Below are 18,478 nucleotides of genomic sequence, written 5' to 3' on the forward strand. Positions count from 1 at the left end.
TTGGATACAATGACATGCATCAACCAAGTCAGCGAGCCTGACCACTCAATCCCGTTAGTCGTCTCTTATATTTGGCCAACATGAAACATTTTTTCATGCTCTTCCCTCCCACCCCCTTCCCCTCCCTGGGCTTTCACATATTTTTGCCCCCTTGACTTCCCCATATTTTGGGGTTGTAGGTACCTGATTCTCTTCACTCCACACTTACCTGTTTATATACAATAAAGTACGAAACCGAACTTGAATTTTCAAAAGAATCACAAAAGCATTCTGTATTGATTGACTATTTTAGGTTTTATTTTTGTACCAGTTTTTTCCCATATAAATGATTAAACACTGAACAGACAACAGGTAGAAGAATAACAATCTAAAAAATTTGGTTTGCCGGGAATCATACATGACTTCACATGTCAAACATATAGAATCTATATCCAACAAAATAAATATTCATGATTTATGGTAAGGGAATGCTGGAAGGAAATGAATTCTGTAAACAACATCATGTAGGGAAGACCTCAACATCGCACTAGCAACCCCTAGTTTAGGGTAGGATACATTTTGGCAATAACAGTGAGTGAGTGATTAGTGTTTAACGCCGCTTTTAACAGTATTCCAGTTATATCTCCGTGTGTCAGCTTAATGTGGGAGGAAAGCCCCAAGTGTTGCAGGTCTCAGACATTTACCACTTTGGTGAAACCCACAAGCATGGGTATGGTGCTGACAAACCTAGAAACATAATTGGGGTGAAGCGGGATTCGAACCCATAATCATAGGTTTCTGGCGTGCCAAAGGGACGCAACTCTGCACAGCGAATCGCTGCGCCTTAGACGACTTGGCCACCCATGCCCCCTGGCAATAACAGAAATGCTCATCAAGTTTTTAGTTTTGCCACTTTGGGGATGGTACCTTACTGATTGAACATAACTTTGAGCTGAAGCGAAAGTCAATGTCATGATAGGTTTGTGACTTGATGTGGGATATGTGAACAGTTTGACTTCTTTCACAAACACTTGGAATTAACGCTATGCAGATGCTTAATTCCTAGTGATGTCATGATTCAACAATACATTGATAACATTCTCAGACTATACGATATATGAAACACATTTAGCAGTATTGATTCAAATTTTGATCCAGTAATGATTCATATTTTATTTAATTCTGTATCATTTCACACATCGTTTCATTCGTTCATATTTCATGTATTTATTTTCGGGGGCAAACAAGAACTTTCCTCTCTTTTTTTAATAATAGAAATTATTTATGATGACACTCCAGTTTTATCTGAAATAATGTATTGATTGAATGCGATATTTCAATTTTCAAATATGACACCAGATATTCAGGGAGATTCAAGCCTTTTTAATAGTGTTTATGCCCCATGAAATTTTCAAATTCATGCAAAATTGCAGTGAATTAAGTATTGCGATATGTATCACATCGTGAACAAAGTATCGTATTGGGAGATAGTCGAATCATGACATCCCTACTATTTCCCTAACAAATAATTCATAATAAATATAAAACATCACAAGCTCTCTGATATTTAACAAATGCCAAACATTTGGGTGTAAAATGCTTGTCTTGATCGGAAAAAGACAAATACTGGATAATGTTCTTGTCACTATCAATACAACAACATGGGCATGAACCATTACCACAGCATGTACTGTGAACCCCTTTAATACACAAACCTGCCTTCTGGGCAACTAATGTCTGGAATGGCTATATCTATATATCGTACATACACAAAAAAGACATTACTCTATAATCATGATTTGCTAATCAACTACTGTAGTGAGTGAGTGAGCGAGCGAGAGAGTGTGTGAATGAGTGAGACATAACATCCCATAACTGGAGTGAGAGGGTGAGTGTGAAAGGGTGAGTGAGTGAGTGTAGAGTGAGTGAGAGGTTGACTGAGTGAGTGAGTGAGAGGGTGAGTGAGTAAGTGTAGAGTGAGTGAGAGGGTGAGTGAGTGAGTGAGTGTAGAGTGAGTGAGAGGGTGAGTGAGTGAGTGAGTGAGAGGGTGAGTGAGTGAGTGAGTGAGGGGGTGAGTGAGAGGGTGAGTGAGTGAGTGAGTGAGTGAGTGTAGAGTGAGTGAGAGGGTGAGTGAGTGAGTGTAGAGTGAGTGAGAGGGTGAGTGAGTGAGTGTAGAGTGAGTGAGAGGGTGAGTGAGTGAGTGAGTGAGAGGGTGCGTGAGTGAGTGTAGAGTGAGTGAGAGGGTGAGTGAGAGGGTGAGTGAGAGGGTGAGTGAGTGAGTGTAGAGTGAGTGAGAGGGTGAGTGAGTGAGTGAGTGAGAGGGTGAGTGAGAGGGTGAGTGAGTGAGTGAGTGTAGAGTGAGTGAGAGGGTGAGTGAGTGAGTGTAGAGTGAGTGAGAGGGTGAGTGAGAGGGTGAGTGAGTGAGTGTAGCGTGAGTGAGAGGGTGAGTGAGTGAGTGAGTGTAGAGTGAGTGAGAGGGTGAGTGAGAGGGTGAGTGAGTGAGTGAGTGTAGAGTGAGTGAGTGTAGAGTGAGTGAGTGTAGAGTGAGTGAGAGGGTGAGTGAGTGAGTGTAGAGTGAGTGAGGGTGAGTGAGTGAGTGAGAGGGTGAGTGAGAGGGTGAGTTAGAGGGTGAGTGAGTGAATGTGAGTGAGATGGTTGGTGGGTGAGTGAGTGAGTGAGTGAGTGAGTGAGTGAGTGAGTGTGAGTGAGTGAGAGGGTTGGTTGGTGGGTGAGTGAGTGAGTGAGTGAGTGAGTGAGGAACATCGACACCAGGAGGGGTTGTAGATGGAAGAATGTAAGACGCTAACAGGTATAAAAATATAACAATGAAACATTTGTCATTGGTTTGATACATCACCAAGTGATCCATCAATTGGACGGTGTATGACATGAGTGGGTATACATCAATTAAACATATGTGATGAAAATTACACATTTGTCTAATAAAGACAAGATGAATATGAGATGAGGTCTGATTTAAACAATGAAATATAATGCAAAATGTTTAAGTTTGACTTCTCACCTGTTGGTTTCGATATCTTGATAGAGGTGATTCTGAATTCCCTCAACCAGAAAGTGGACAGCTAAATACTTCACTTATAGTGCAACACTCTTATCTATCTTGGTATGAAACAAGTCTTGCACAAGAAATATTATGTGTTTAGTTTAGACTGAAAGTCCAGCTTAGTGTGGACTCCAACAAAGTCCAGCTTAGTGTGGACTCAAACAAAGTCCGGCTTAGTGTGGACTCAAACAAAGTCTGGCTTAGTGTGGACTCCAAGTCCAGTTCAGTGTGGAATGACAATCAGAGAGTGAGTTAGTGAGAAACGTTACTTCAAACAGTATCTGTTTAGACACAGATATATGACAGATACTGTTTGAAGCAACATTGCATTTTGTCTCTTTGTCCGTCTGAATGGTAAATCTGTGATGTCCCAACTTGTGAACCATCACAATTCTATGGGCAAATATATGATGCCATATCACTGACTTCTCTAAAGCAGGAACATCTGAAGCCTCAAAGACAATTTTGAATTGCAAACCACTTCTATTAATGTTATTTCAACGAAGGGACATTATCACAGTCATATTGTCACTCCTAAATATGGATACCAACTTTGCAGATCTTCAAATTGAGCAAAATATCTGAACCGATAATTCAGAATACTGGAAAATGGGATCCATCTCAAAGAGCTAGGAGATTCATTCCTGGAGCATGGCAGCCTATACAACACATGGAAGACCATGGCAGTTCATATAAACCTGCTTCCGCAACCACAGTGCTGTCTTCCTCCCTCTCTGGCCTGCATCATCTCTTCCCAAGAATAGTAGCAATTCTCCTCCTGTTCTCAGCAACACTCCCGCCCCGTATCTTACCGGGGGGCTTAGCAGACTCGCCATGGTAACCAATGTTGTTTGAAGCTGGTTGGTCACTAGGTGGCGTTGTGTTGGTGCGGGCAGACACCGGCTGACTGGGGACGGATGCGAGACTGATGACACTGCCAGTCTTTCGAGGGATGTTGCCATGGTAACCACTGCGTTGCGATCCTGCTGATGAGGGGTATCCACCTTGAGAACAGAAAGCTTTGTCTGATATCACAACCCTAGAACGACAATTACTGCAAATGTACTGTAATTCTGGATGTATATCAACTGATCAGCCCCAAACAGCCACTTCTCAGGATAAACAGTTACTTTTCCACAATATTCAAACAGACAGTCTGTTAGTTACATTACACAAAGTCAATACTTTCAAGCATCTAAGTTGGTTGGTTTGTTGTTTAACGCCGCACTCATCAATATTCCACCTATATGACGGCGGTCTGTCAATAATCGAGGCTGGACAAGACAATCCAGTGATTGACATCATGAGCATCGATTCACGCAATTGGGATCGATGACATGCATCAACCAAGTCAGCGAGCCTGACCACCCGATCCTGTTAGTAGCTTCTTACGACAAGCATCGTCGCCTTTTAGGGCAAGCATGGGTTGCTGAAGATCTATTCTACCCCGGATCTTCACGGGCCTCAAGCATCTATGTAACGAGCTGTGGGGAAAAGAAATTAAAAGTTAAGTTTGCAAACCACGTTGACATGAAAAAGCAGAGCCTTCTTTCCCCAAGATCTGTGCATTCTAAATAGGCATTGGCATAGAGCATCCTCTAAAGCATTACTTGACTTTTCAAGAAGTATTCTGCATGATTGGCCACAAGTAGATCAATAATCAGCCTACATCAAATTAAGGTGTTTATATATGGTTTCCTATGGTATGTAACACATCGAGGTCGGTGAATAACACACAAGATGACAAGCCAAATCCTGAGCATACATCCAAACGTTGTTCCGATGTAGCTAAGCCGAGATTATAGTGGAATCAGGCACACGTACCTAGAACATATACCGGATTAAAGGTTTCTGCAAGAACAATTTTGTTTTGTAGGGAAATATGACGTTTGATTTGCCATAGGTTCACCCATTACCAGTTATTGATACCTCATTAGAGAGGTACTTATATATGGCTTCCAGTGGTATATCACACTTGAAGATCAGTGGATCACTAGTGAGATGACAACCCAAAACGTAATCAAACCCCCAAGTGATATACGGCACAACCACACAAGACCGCGACATAGGGTACCATACTTTCAAAGGCTGTTACAACTTTTTTCTTAACATTCAAAATCATGTTTAGTATGTTTATGGGCTTTAAATTTTTTTTGGTGGGGTTTGGATGTGGGGGCGGCCTATAGTAATGATATGTACGTAAGCTGACTACAACTGCGATGAACAACATGATCTCATCCATTTGCAAATGTTCCGAAGAAAATGTGTTTCTTTTCAGTCAATACTACTCAACATTTGTTGAAGACCAAAATAGTCATCTTTCATCCAATGTGTGCTCCTTAGCTGATGTTGAGTGGTATATGATTATGACGAATGTTATGGCATAAATTTATCTTAAACTGTTTCTGTCTTATGAAATTAGGTGCATTTATTAATTACACATATACATTATGTAAAGGGGAATATTTTCCATAGACTATATCAACGCTAGGTCTATGTTCATAAGGAACTAAAATGATGTGGATGTTTACTCTAATTTCTTGTTCATGGATCAATGACAGACTGTTGGAGTCCCTAGAGAATTATGACCTCATGCTACCTGCCGGCCTTTTCAGTTCCAGCAGCTCGCGCTTGGCGTCACTGAGAGCCTCCGTCAGCTCAAACCTCTCCTCACACTCCTTCCTCACTGTCTCCTGCAGGAACAGGTTCTGAAGCAGGCAACACAAGGTACAGGTTTAGTCATAGACACATCAGGGAGGTCACAGAGACCGGTGAAGGTCACAGAGATGGGTGTAGGTCACAGAGACTGCTGTAGGTCACAGAGGCTACTGAAGGTCACAGGGTCTACTGTAGGTCACAGAGACTACTGTAGGTCACAGGGTCTACTGTAGGTCACAGGGACTACTGTAGGTCACAGAGGCTACTGTAGGTCACAGGGTCTACTGTGGGTCACAGAGTCTACTGTAGATCACATAGTATACTGTAGGTCACAGTCTACTGCAGGTCACAGAGACTACTGTACGTCACAGAGACTACTGTAGGTCACAGAGACTATGTAGGTCACAGAGACTATGTAGGTCACAGAGACTACTGTAGGTCACAGAGACTATGTAGGTCACAGAGACTATGTAGGTCACAGAGACTACTGTAGGTCACAGAGTCTAATGTAGGTCACAGAGTCTACTGTAGGTCACAGTCATCCACCACCACTCACACCCCTAGTGTTCTACCTGCTCCCTCACACCCCACCCAGAGTGTTCTACCTCATCCCTCACACCCCACCACGAGTGTTCTACCTCCTCCCTCACACCCCACCCAGAGTGTTCTACCTCATCCCTCACACCCCTACCTGAGTGTTCTCCCTCATCCCTCACACCCCACCCCGAGTGTTCTACCCCACCCAGAGTGTTCTACCTCCTCCCTCACACCCCACCCCTAGTGTTCTACCTCCTCCCTCACACCCCACCCAGTGTTCTACCTCATCCCTCACACCCCACCCAGAGTGTTCTACCTCATCCCTCACACCCCACCCAGAGTGTTCTACCTCATCCCTCACACCCCACCCAGAGTGTTCTACCTCCTCCCTCACACCCCACCCCGAGTGTTCTACCTCCTCCCTCACACCCCAGCTCAAGTGTTCTACCTCCTCCCTCACACCCCACCCAGAGTGTTCTACCTCCTCCCTCACACCCCACCCAGAGTGTTCTACCTCATCCCTCACACCCCACCCTGAGTGTTCTACCTCCTCCCTCACACCCCACCCAGAGTGTTCTACCTCATCCCTCACACCCCACCTCAAGTGTTCTACCTCCTCCCTCACACCCCACCCAGAGTGTTCTACCACCTCCCTCACACCCCACCCAGAGTGTTCCACCTCCTCCCTCACACCCCACCTCAAGTGTTCTACCTCCTCCCTCACACCCCACCCCGAGTGTTCTACCTCCTCCCTCACACCCCACCTCAAGTGTTCTACCTCCTCCCTCACACCCCACCCAGAGTGTTCTACCTCCTCCCTCACACCCCACCCCTAGTATTCTACCTCCTCCCTCACACCCCACCCAGAGTGTTCTACCTCCTCCCTCACACCCCACCCAGAGTGTTCTACCTCATCCCTCACACCCCACCCAGAGTGTTCTACCTCCTCCCTCACACCCTACCCCGAGTGTTCTACCTCCTCCCTCACACCCCACCCCTAGTGTTCTACCTCCTCCCTCACACCCCACCCCTAGTGTTCTACCTCCTCCCTCACACCCCACCCCGAGTGTTCTACCTCATCCCTCACACCCCACCCCGAGCGTCCTACCTCATCCCTCACACCCCACCCCTAGTGTTCTACCTCCTCCCTCACACCCCACCCAGAGTGTTCTACCTCCTCCCTCACACCCCACCCCTAGTGTTCTACCTCCTCCCTCATACCCCACCCCTAGTGTTCTACCTCCTCCCTCACACCCCATCCCGAGTGTTCTACCTCATCCCTCACACCCCACCCCGAGCGTCCTACCTCATCCCTCACACCCCACCCAGAGTGTTCTACCTCATCCCTCACACCCCACCCTGAGTGTTCTACCTCCTCCCTCACACCCCACCCAGAGTGTTCTACCTCATCCCTCACACCCCACCTCAAGTGTTTTACCTCCTCCCTCACACCCCACCCAGAGTGTTCTACCACCTCCCTCACACCCCACCCAGAGTGTTCTACCTCCTCCCTCACACCCCACCTCAAGTGTTCTACCTCCTCCCTCACACCCCACCCAGAGTGTTCTACCTCCTCCCTCACACCCCACCCCGAGTGTTCTACCTCCTCCCTCACACCCCACCCCGAGTGTTCTACCTCCTCCCTCACACCCCCACCCCTAGTGTTCTACCTACTCACTCACACCCCCACCCCTAGTGTTCTACCTCCTCCCTCACACCCCACCCAGAGTGTTCTACCTCCTCCCTCACACCCCACCCAGTGTGTTCTACCTCCTCCCTCACACCCCACCCCGAGTGTTCTACCTCCTCCCTCACACCCCACCTCAAGTGTTCTACCTCCTCCCTCACACCCCACCCAGAGTGTTCTACCTCCTCCCTCACACCCCACCCCTAGTATTCTACCTCCTCCCTCACACCCCACCCAGAGTGTTCTACCTCCTCCCTCACACCCCACCCAGAGTGTTCTACCTCATCCCTCACACCCCACCCAGAGTGTTCTACCTCCTCCCTCACACCCTACCCCGAGTGTTCTACCTCCTCCCTCACACCCCACCCCTAGTGTTCTACCTCCTCCCTCACACCCCACCCCTAGTGTTCTACCTCCTCCCTCACACCCCACCCCGAGTGTTCTACCTCATCCCTCACACCCCACCCCGAGCGTCCTACCTCATCCCTCACACCCCACCCCTAGTGTTCTACCTCCTCCCTCACACCCTACCCCGAGTGTTCTACCTCCTCCCTCACACCCCACCCCTAGTGTTCTACCTCCTCCCTCATACCCCACCCCTAGTGTTCTACCTCCTCCCTCACACCCCATCCCGAGTGTTCTACCTCATCCCTCACACCCCACCCCGAGCGTCCTACCTCATCCCTCACACCCCACCCAGAGTGTTCTACCTCATCCCTCACACCCCACCCTGAGTGTTCTACCTCCTCCCTCACACCCCACCCAGAGTGTTCTACCTCATCCCTCACACCCCACCTCAAGTGTTTTACCTCCTCCCTCACACCCCACCCAGAGTGTTCTACCACCTCCCTCACACCCCACCCAGAGTGTTCTACCTCCTCCCTCACACCCCACCTCAAGTGTTCTACCTCCTCCCTCACACCCCACCCAGAGTGTTCTACCTCATCCCTCACACCCCACCCCGAGTGTTCTACCTCCTCCCTCACACCCCACCCCGAGTGTTCTACCTCCCCCCTCACACCCCACCCCGAGTGTTCTACCTCCTCCCTCACACCCCACCCCGAGTGTTCTACCTCCTCCCTCACACCCCACCCCGAGTGTTCTACCTCCTCCCTCACACCCCACCCAGAGTGTTCTACCTCCTCCCTCACACCCCACCCCAAGTGTTCTACCTCCTCCCTCACACCCCCCCCCTTCCAAAGTGTTCTACCTCCTCCCTCACATCCCACCCAGAGTGTTCTACCTCCTCCCTCACACCCCACCCCGAGTGTTCTACCTCCTCCCTCACACCCCACCCCGAGTGTTCTACCTCCTCCCTCACACCCCACCCCGAGTGTTCTACCTCATCCCTCACATCCCACCCCGAGTGTTCTACCTCCTCCCTCACACCCCACCCCGAGTGTTCTACCTCCTCCCTCACACCCCACCCCGAGTGTTCTACCTCCTCCCTCACACCCTACCCCGAGTGTTCTACCTTCTCCCTCACACCCCACCCCGAGTGTTCTACCTCCTCCCTCACACCCCACCCCGAGTGTTCTACCTCCTCCCTCACACCCCCACTCCTAGTGTTCTACCTACTCCCTCACACCCCCACCCCGAGTGTTCTACCTCCTCCCTCACACCCCACCCCGAGTGTTCTACCTCCTCCCTCACACCCCACCCAGAGTGTTCTACCTCCTCCCTCACACCCCACCCCTAGTGTTCTACCTCCTCCATCACACCCCACCCCGAGTGTTCTACCTCCTCCCTCACACCCCACCCCGAGTGTTCTACCTCCTCCCTCACACCCCACCCCGAGTGTTCTACCTCCTCCCTCACACCCCACCCAGAGTGTTCTACCTCCTCCCTCACACCCCACCCCGAGTGTTCTACCTCCTCCCTCACACCCCACCCCGAGTGTTCTACCTCCTCCCTCACACCCCACCCCGAGTGTTCTACCTCCTCCCTCACACCCCACCCCGAGTGTTCTACCTCCTCCCTCACACCCCACCCCGAGTGTTCTACCTCCTCCCTCACACCCCACCCTGAGCGTCCTACCTCCTCCCTCACACCCCACCCCGAGTGTTCTACCTCCTCCCTCACACCCCACCCCGAGTGTTCTACCTCCTCCCTCACACCCCACCCCGAGTGTTCTACCTCCTCCCTCACACCCCACCCCGAGTGTTCTACCTCCCCCCTCACACCCCACCCCGAGTGTTCTACCTCCTCCCTCACACCCCATCCCGAGTGTTCTACCTCATCCCTCACACCCCACCCCGAGTGTTCTACCTCCTCCCTCACACCCCACCCCGAGTGTTCTACCTCATCCCTCACACCCCACCCCGAGTGTTCTACCTCATCCCTCACACCCCACCCCGAGTGTTCTAACTCCTCCCTCACACCCCGCCCCTAGTGTTCTACCTCCTCCCTCACACCCCGCCCCTAGTGTTCTACCTCCTCCCTCACACCCCACCCCGAGTGTTCTACCTCATCCCTCACACCCCACCCCGAGTGTTCTACCTCATCCCTCACACCCCACCCAGAGTGTTCTACCTCATCCCTCACACCCCACCCCGAGTGTTCTACCTCCTCCCTCACACCCCACCCTGAGTGTTCTACCTCCTCCCTCACACCCCACCCCGAGTGTTCTACCTCCTCCCTCACACCCCACCCCGAGTGTTCTACCTCCTCCCTCACACCCCATCCCGAGTGTTCTACCTCATCCCTCACACCCCACCCCGAGTGTTCTACCTCCTCCCTCACACCCCACCCCGAGTGTTCTACCTCCTCCCTCACACCCCACCCCGAGTGTTCTACCTCCTCCCTCACACCCCATCCCGAGTGTTCTACCTCCTCCCTCACACCCCACCCCGAGTGTTCTACCTCCTCCCTCACACCCCACCCCGAGTGTTCTACCTCCTCCCTCACACCCCACCCCGAGTGTTCTACCTCCTCCCTCACACCCCATCCCGAGTGTTCTACCTCCTCCCTCACACCCCACCCCGAGTGTTCTACCTCCTCCCTCACACCCCACCCCGAGTGTTCTACCTCCTCCCTCACACCCCATCCCGAGTGTTCTACCTCATCCCTCACACCCCACCCCGAGTGTTCTACCTCCTCCCTCACACCCCACCCCGAGTGTTCTACCTCCTCCCTCACACCCCACCCCGAGTGTTCTACCTCCTCCCTCACACCCCATCCCGAGTGTTCTACCTCCTCCCTCACACCCCACCCCGAGTGTTCTACCTCCTCCCTCACACCCCACCCCGAGTGTTCTACCTCCTCCCTCACACCCCACCCCGAGTGTTCTACCTCCTCCCTCACACCCCATCCCGAGTGTTCTACCTCCTCCCTCACACCCCACCCCGAGTGTTCTACCTCCTCCCTCACACCCCACCCCGAGTGTTCTACCTCATCCCTCACACCCCACCCCGAGTGTTCTACCTCCTCCATGGCCTCGGCCAGTCTGGCTTCTGTGCCCCGGACTTGGTCCTTCTGCTGGTCCAGGTTCAGACGCATCTGTGACAGCATCTCCTTCAGCGTCTGCATCTCCTCCACACTGCCCTCACTCAGCAAGCCTGGCACAACATCCACAACCTCCATCAGTCAATGTCCAGTTACATGAACAGATAACGCTTGGCCTTCAAAATCTTGTGGTCATTTCTGTCACTTCTTTCATAAGGTTTAAACAATCAACTGTGCGACTTAAAATTCAAAATCGTATCAACAATGTTACAGCCATACAGTGACAAGAGTGAACACTGAACATGCTATAACATGAGACCGAAAATTAAGCTGCTTTTCCATGAACGTAATTTGGCTGCAATGTTTGTGTCAGTAAATAATGTAGTCTGGACAAGAAATCCAGTGATTGACACCATGAGCATAGATCCTTGTAATTAACCAAGTCACCGAGCATCACCACCCGACACATTTAGTCGTAGCCTGGAATCCCTTTAGGGGTCATTTGCAAAAGAAAAAGAACTAATACTGCATTTTCGTATCCATATCTGGATTAGAACGTGAAGTTCTGATTAAAACATGTGTAAGACGTTGTTGTTAATTGTTGCCTGCACATCGAGAGGTGGATGTTTGATGAATTAAAGGCATACAGTATCATTGTTTTCGTCTGAACTTCAGTTCCTGTGATTAGGTCTGATAGGCAGCAAGGTGATTAGAATGTGTGTCTGTTAGACCTGAAGCTGGTTCAAATACCATATATGTCAAGGCAATATTTGGTGTGTCCAATCACGACATAGTTGCAATATTGCTGACGCAGCATGAAATCCTATGTCCCTCACCGAGTCTGTTCTCAAGGTTGGCTATGATGGCCTTGAGACTGGCCACCTCCTTCCTCAGATCCTGCTCTGTCTCCACGGCACGGGCCAGCTCCTCCCGGAGAACTTTCAGCTCCGAGTCCATCTTGATCCTCATGTTGGTGATGTCTCGCTCATGCTGGTTCTGCTGCTCCACCAGACGCTGCTCAACCTGGCAGACGATGCATCACCATTTATCACATTGCACCAACCTCACAGACGATTCATCAACACTGCATCAACCTCACAGACCATTCATCAACACTGCATCAACCTCACAGACCATTCATCAACACTGCACCAACCTCACAGACCATTCATCAACACTGCATCAACCTCACAGACCATTCATCAACACTGCATCAACCTCACAGACCCTTCATCAACATTGCATCAACCTCACAGACCATTCATCAACACTGCACCAACCTCACAGACCATTCATCATTTTCCAGGGAACATATTTCATTTTGAGATAGGACAGGAAGAATTATATGTAGAAAACTAAACGAGCCAGTCTGGCTACCTATTTTACATTTTAACTAACCAGAACACGCAGAAAATAAAGAAATAGCAAGTGCTTATTTCACTCCTTGATGACACAAAGCCTAATCAACATAGTGGGTGAGGTTTTACACTGCTTTTAGGAACATTCCAGCAATATCACAGCCAGGGACACCAGGCTTCACACATTGTACCCATGTTGGGAATCCAACCCAGCTCTTTGGCGTGACGAGCACACTGAAGACCCAGGTTTAATTCCCGATATGGGTACAATGTGTGAAGCCCATTTCTGGTGTCCCCCGCCCTGATATTGCTGAAATATTGCTAAAAGCGGCGTTAGAGAATACTCACTCACTCACTTCATCAGTCTCATATTTGCTTAACAATCAAACCCAATGCCTGTCTGTATGACACGTCAGCTCACCTCCGAGTTCTTGCCTCGATGCTCAGATTGGTATTTCTCCACCAGCTTATCATACTTGTCTTTCTCTACTTGAAGTTCCTGAAAATATATAAGATATTAAAAACCAAAATCAAACTGAAGGCAAGATGAATCAGGGTTTAACTTTAATGTTTATGATTATTTCACAAAACAATCTTTGGGCTAAGACAGTTGCAAGTCTATGCTTGAAGTATGAGTTATGACAGTGGCAGCTCCACGGGGCACTGGATGCTGGGAGAGGTATGTCTCGGTATTTACTCGTCAGTCAGTCACACTGACTTACATCTGCAGTGGTCTTACCAACACGAAGTCATCCTTGAGGTTCTGTGAGAAGACGGTCATCTCCACCTGGTGCTTCTCACGCTCCGACTTCAGGGCTTGTTCCAGCTGTCAACACACGCAGCAAGCATCAGACACCCATGACAAGGGTCCAAACACGCAGCCACGACAAATCTCAGACACACATGAGTGTCTGAAACTCATGACAAGGGTCCAAACACGCAGCCACGACAAATCTCAGACACACACAAGCATCAGACACCAATGACAAGGGTCAGAACACACAGCCACGACAAATCTAAGACACACATGAGTGTCTGAAACTCACAAGGGTCAGAACACAACCACGATAAATCTCAGACACACACAAGAACACTGACCCCATGACAAGGGTCCGAACACACAGCCACGACAAATCTCAGACACACACAAGCACACTGACCCCACAACAAGGATCAGAACACACAACCACGACAAATCTCAGACACACACAAGAACACTGACCCCATGACAAGGGTCCGAACACACAACCACGACAAATCTCAGACACACACAAGAACACTGACCCCACAACAAGGATCAGAACACACAACCACGACAAATCTCAGACACACACAAGAACACTGACCCCATGACAAGGGTCAGAACACACAGCCACGACAAAGCACACACCACCTTGTACATAATCACTGCTCCAGGTAATGGCTATAATATATCCATCAACATTATTAAATTCTTTTAAGGAATATTATTTTCAAAGTTCCAAAATGCTGCTGGAGGGAGGAGTTATTATATTTCTATTACAGACAAACAAACCTAAACAGAAGGAGGACAATTATTTTTTCCAAAAGCTGAAATAGAACAAGACAATACGCCTTATAGGTAGTGATTAAAACACAAACTGTCTACATGATATCAACAATTCATGTTCATCCCCTCAAACTGTTGTCGCAAGTCCATGAATGGAATGAATGGATGAGGGATATACTTTACATACTTAACAAAACATGTTCAGCATCAGGAATCTTTTTAGGGCTATTAGTATCAAAGTGTGTGTTACGTCTTCACTGCAAACATATATCAAAAAAAAGATTCATAACCCCTAACTTGTTTTGCTCTGCATAGTTGATACCAGCCTTATTTTCTGATCATTCAGCATTTTAACTTTTAATAACCCAGGATCACTTGAGTAAAATTACACCCAAATGTGTCATCCATATTTTGCCAAATGATGAAAAGTCTCACTCTCTCTGGCCAGTGTTCTGTTTCTGCCAGCTTGTTCTTGAAGCTCTCCCTTAGTTGTTCAATACGGTTGTGATGGGCTGTGATCATCAACTCCCTGTACAGCGAAAACAACAACAACAACATCAGCTTCTTACCACAAAATGTTGCATTTTACGCTAGTGTCAAATGTAAGGTTTTGTTTGTTTGTTGTTTAACGAGGCACTCAGCAATATTCTAGCTATATGACGGCGGTCTGTAAAATAATCGAGTCTGAACCGGACAATCCAGTGATTGACATCATCAGCATCGATCCACGCAATTGGGATCAATGACATGTATCAACCAAGTCAGCGAGCCTGACCACCCGATCCCGTTTGTCGCCTTTTACGACAAGCAAGGCAACAGACATCAACATGTTCAGTTTTATATGCAGTGTACATACAGAGAATGAAAAATGATGTTTTTACACAGTTTTTATCAATATTCCACGGCGGGGGACACCAGACATGGGCTTCACACTTTGTAACCATGTGGGGAATCGAACCCGGGTCTGAGGCATGACGAGGGAACGCTAAACCGCTAGGCTACCCCACCTCCCCTTCAGCTTGATGTGTTACACGTGTCAGTCGTGGGGTGTATGGGATTATACCAGCTGAAAGTCTTTCACACAGTGAGTCTACATCCTGCAAGTGACATCACACTAAACATGATGCTGTCTGTACACAGTACACACCGGCCATCAGACCTGTATTGGTCTTCCAACACACTGGGGGGGGGGGGAATGGGTGGCCCAGTCGTGTAAGGCGCCGCGATTGGCTGTGCAGAATTGCCTCCTTTGGGCATGCCAGAAACCTATGAGTGTGTGTTCGAATCTCGGTTCGCCCCGATTACGTTTTAAGGTTTGTCAGCACCATACCCGTGCTCGTAGGTTTCACCGAAGTGGTAAACGTCTGAGACCTGCATCACTTTGGGCTTTCCTCCCATATAAAGCTGACATGCCGCAATATAACTAGAATACTGTTAAAAGCTGCGTTAAACCCAACTCACAAGACTAGTATTTTTTTTAGCCTTATAGGTCTCTTTTAATAGTTTATATTCACTACTATACGAACAAACAAAATTCTGATGTGCCCCATGGCGGGGGATAATGATAACGCTGTTTTCTTGTTTAACAGAGTGTTCAGGTTTTAAAGCAGCATCTCATTGTAAATACATTCATAAATAAAATAGGTCACAAGACTATGTTTTACTTCAATATCATAACAAATGAGCCTGTTTAGTGTGTGAAGTTACTGACCTCTCGTCTTTAAGCGCCTCCATGTCCCCACGTAGTCGAGTCAATGCCTCCTTCAGTTCTTTACTCTCATCTGACATAGATAAACACATGAGATGTATTTCTGGACTCAATCTATTAGGGCTAGGATGGGTAACAGGGTACATGGGTCGGATGTGTACTAAGAAGGACCCAGGTTCACCCAGGACAACCCCGACCCGTGGTTATTCACGTGACATAATTTTTAATGACAAAACGTATAAAAAAATCTATGGCCACACAACAAGTCACTAATGTTCGCATTCCTTCTGACATTTATATGTTTGAAAAAAAGATAAAACTACATGCAGTAAACATCAGTGACCAGATCATTTTAAACCTGTATCTAAATACATTTTGCCAGGGCGGTTAAACTTCTCCTAATCGGGCAGTTTGTAGACCTCTCTTGAGACTTACAGTGGGTACCCAGGTAGGTTCAGGTAATAGGGGGTTGTGTACCCGGGAAGTAAACAATGTATATTCATTGTCGAACACGTGGCAGGTGGCATGCAAATACTTGGACTTACAGGTGTTATGTATTTGGTACTAGCTATTACATTTGGAAACAATGGCGTTAAAACTTCCATCTATCAAATACTCAACTACCGCAGATCTGAAAATAGCTAATGTTTATCTCTTAATGAATACAATGCAGCCTAGTCATGGAAACAGTAATTGATGCATCTTCCCGAGGCAAGGGAGTTAACTGACTCTAAAAGTCCAGTTTCCACTCTTGCCGAACTCGGCTGGAATTCCGGTGTCAAATTGCAGATAGCCCAATCAAAATCTCATAACAAACTAGACACCTGTTTTGTTAACAACATGGATTTCAACGTGCAGATTTCAGTCGACTGAAGGATTTGCATAGCATGTGTACTGTAAACTGGGCATTGACATATTTTGTAAATATTTTCATGTTTTTAATGAAGGTGCTCAAGTGATTTGATGCACTTCACAAGATAAGGCCCATTTTAATACAATATAGATCTTGATTAACGAGTGATGACCGACATCCTGTGAGCATCAAGGCAATTGGAATACAATGACATGCATCAACACAGTCAGCGAGCAGAAACACCCGATCCCGTTAGTCGACTCTTACGACAAGCATAGTCGCCTCTTACGACAAGCATAGTCGCTTTTTACAACAAGCATGGTTTGTTGAAGACGTATTCTATCCCGGATCTTCAGTGGCTCCTGTGTGGGGAGAGTGACACACAATGAACAGGACATACTGATGGTTGCAGCGGTCCGGGAGTTGAACTCTTCCTCCTTGCGATGATGCTCCACAAATCTGTTCTCCATGTCCTTCAGCTTCTTCTTGCAGGCCGCCAGGTCCGCGATCTTCTCCTGCAGCTCCTGGGTCACTCTGAAACATGGGGAACACGGTCTAGAACATGGGGACTGGGTAGTGAAACATGGGGGCTGGATTGTGAAACATAGGAGAACAAGATGTGAAACATGGGGGAACAAGATGGGAAACATGGAGGAACAAGATGGGAGACATGGAGGAACAAGATGTGAAACATGGGGGAACAAGATGTGAAACATAGGAGAACAAGATGTGAAACATGGGGGCTGGATTGTGAAACATAGGAGAACAAGATGTGAAACATGGGGGAACAAGATGGGAAACATGGAGGAACAAGATGGGAGACATGGAGGAACAAGATGTGAAACATGGGGGAACAAGATGTGAAACATAGGAGAACAAGATGTGAAACATGGAGGAGGAACATGATGTGAAACATGGAGGAACAAGATGGGAGACATGGAGGAACAAGATGTGAAACATGGGGGAACAAGATGTGAAACATAGGAGAACAAGATGTGAAACATGGAGGAGGAACATGATGTGAAACATGGGGGAACAAGATGTGAAACATGGGAGAACAAGATGTGAAACATGGAGGAACAAGATGGGAAACATGAGAACCAGATGTGAAACATGGGAACAAGATGTGAAACATGGGAGAACAAGATATGAAACATGAAGGAACAAGATGGGAAACATGGAGGAACATGATGTGAAACATGGGGAACAAGTAGGGAAACATGGAGGAACATGATGTGAAACATGGGAACAAGATGGGAAACATGGAGGAACAAGATGGGAAACATGGAGGAACAAGATGTGAAACATGGAGGAACATGATGTGAAACATGGCGAATAAGATGTGAAACATGGGAGAACAAGATGGGAAACATGGAGGAACAAGATGGGAAACATGGAGGAACAAGATGGGAAACATGGAGGAACATGATGTGAAACATGGCGAACAAGATGTGAAACATGGGAACAAGATGGGAAACATGGAGGAACAAGATGGGAAACATGGAGGAACAAGATGTGAAACATGGAGGAACATGATGTGAAACATGGCGAACATGATGTGAAACATGGGAACAAGATGGGAAACATGGAGGAACAAGATGGGAAACATGGAGGAACATGATGTGAAACATGGCGAACATGATGTGAAACATGGGAACAAGA

The 18,478-nt window shown here is 47.9% G+C and overlaps 1 protein-coding gene across 1 annotated transcript in view; it reads right to left on the reverse strand.

Moving 5' to 3' along the window:
• Nucleotides 1-2,689: 2,689 nt before the first annotated feature.
• The window catches only part of LOC124118175 (centrosome-associated protein CEP250-like), a 33,492-nt gene continuing 17,703 nt past the window's right edge, over nucleotides 2,690-18,478 (reverse strand). The window contains exons 9-17 of the mRNA XM_046480285.2: nucleotides 17,217-17,350; nucleotides 15,967-16,036; nucleotides 14,691-14,784; nucleotides 13,467-13,553; nucleotides 13,149-13,226; nucleotides 12,206-12,392; nucleotides 11,349-11,482; nucleotides 5,643-5,751; nucleotides 2,690-4,047 (exon numbers count right to left, since the gene is read on the reverse strand). Of these exons, the coding sequence (XP_046336241.2) occupies nucleotides 3,788-4,047; nucleotides 5,643-5,751; nucleotides 11,349-11,482; nucleotides 12,206-12,392; nucleotides 13,149-13,226; nucleotides 13,467-13,553; nucleotides 14,691-14,784; nucleotides 15,967-16,036; nucleotides 17,217-17,350 (1,153 nt within the window). The 3' untranslated portion in view covers nucleotides 2,690-3,787. The remainder of the gene's footprint in view (nucleotides 4,048-5,642; nucleotides 5,752-11,348; nucleotides 11,483-12,205; nucleotides 12,393-13,148; nucleotides 13,227-13,466; nucleotides 13,554-14,690; nucleotides 14,785-15,966; nucleotides 16,037-17,216; nucleotides 17,351-18,478) is intronic.

The sequence above is a fragment of the Haliotis rufescens genome, unplaced genomic scaffold (assembly GCF_023055435.1).
Source record: "Haliotis rufescens isolate VD_foot unplaced genomic scaffold, xgHalRufe1.0.p SCAF_13, whole genome shotgun sequence".
Taxonomy (NCBI): domain Eukaryota; kingdom Metazoa; phylum Mollusca; class Gastropoda; order Lepetellida; family Haliotidae; genus Haliotis; species Haliotis rufescens.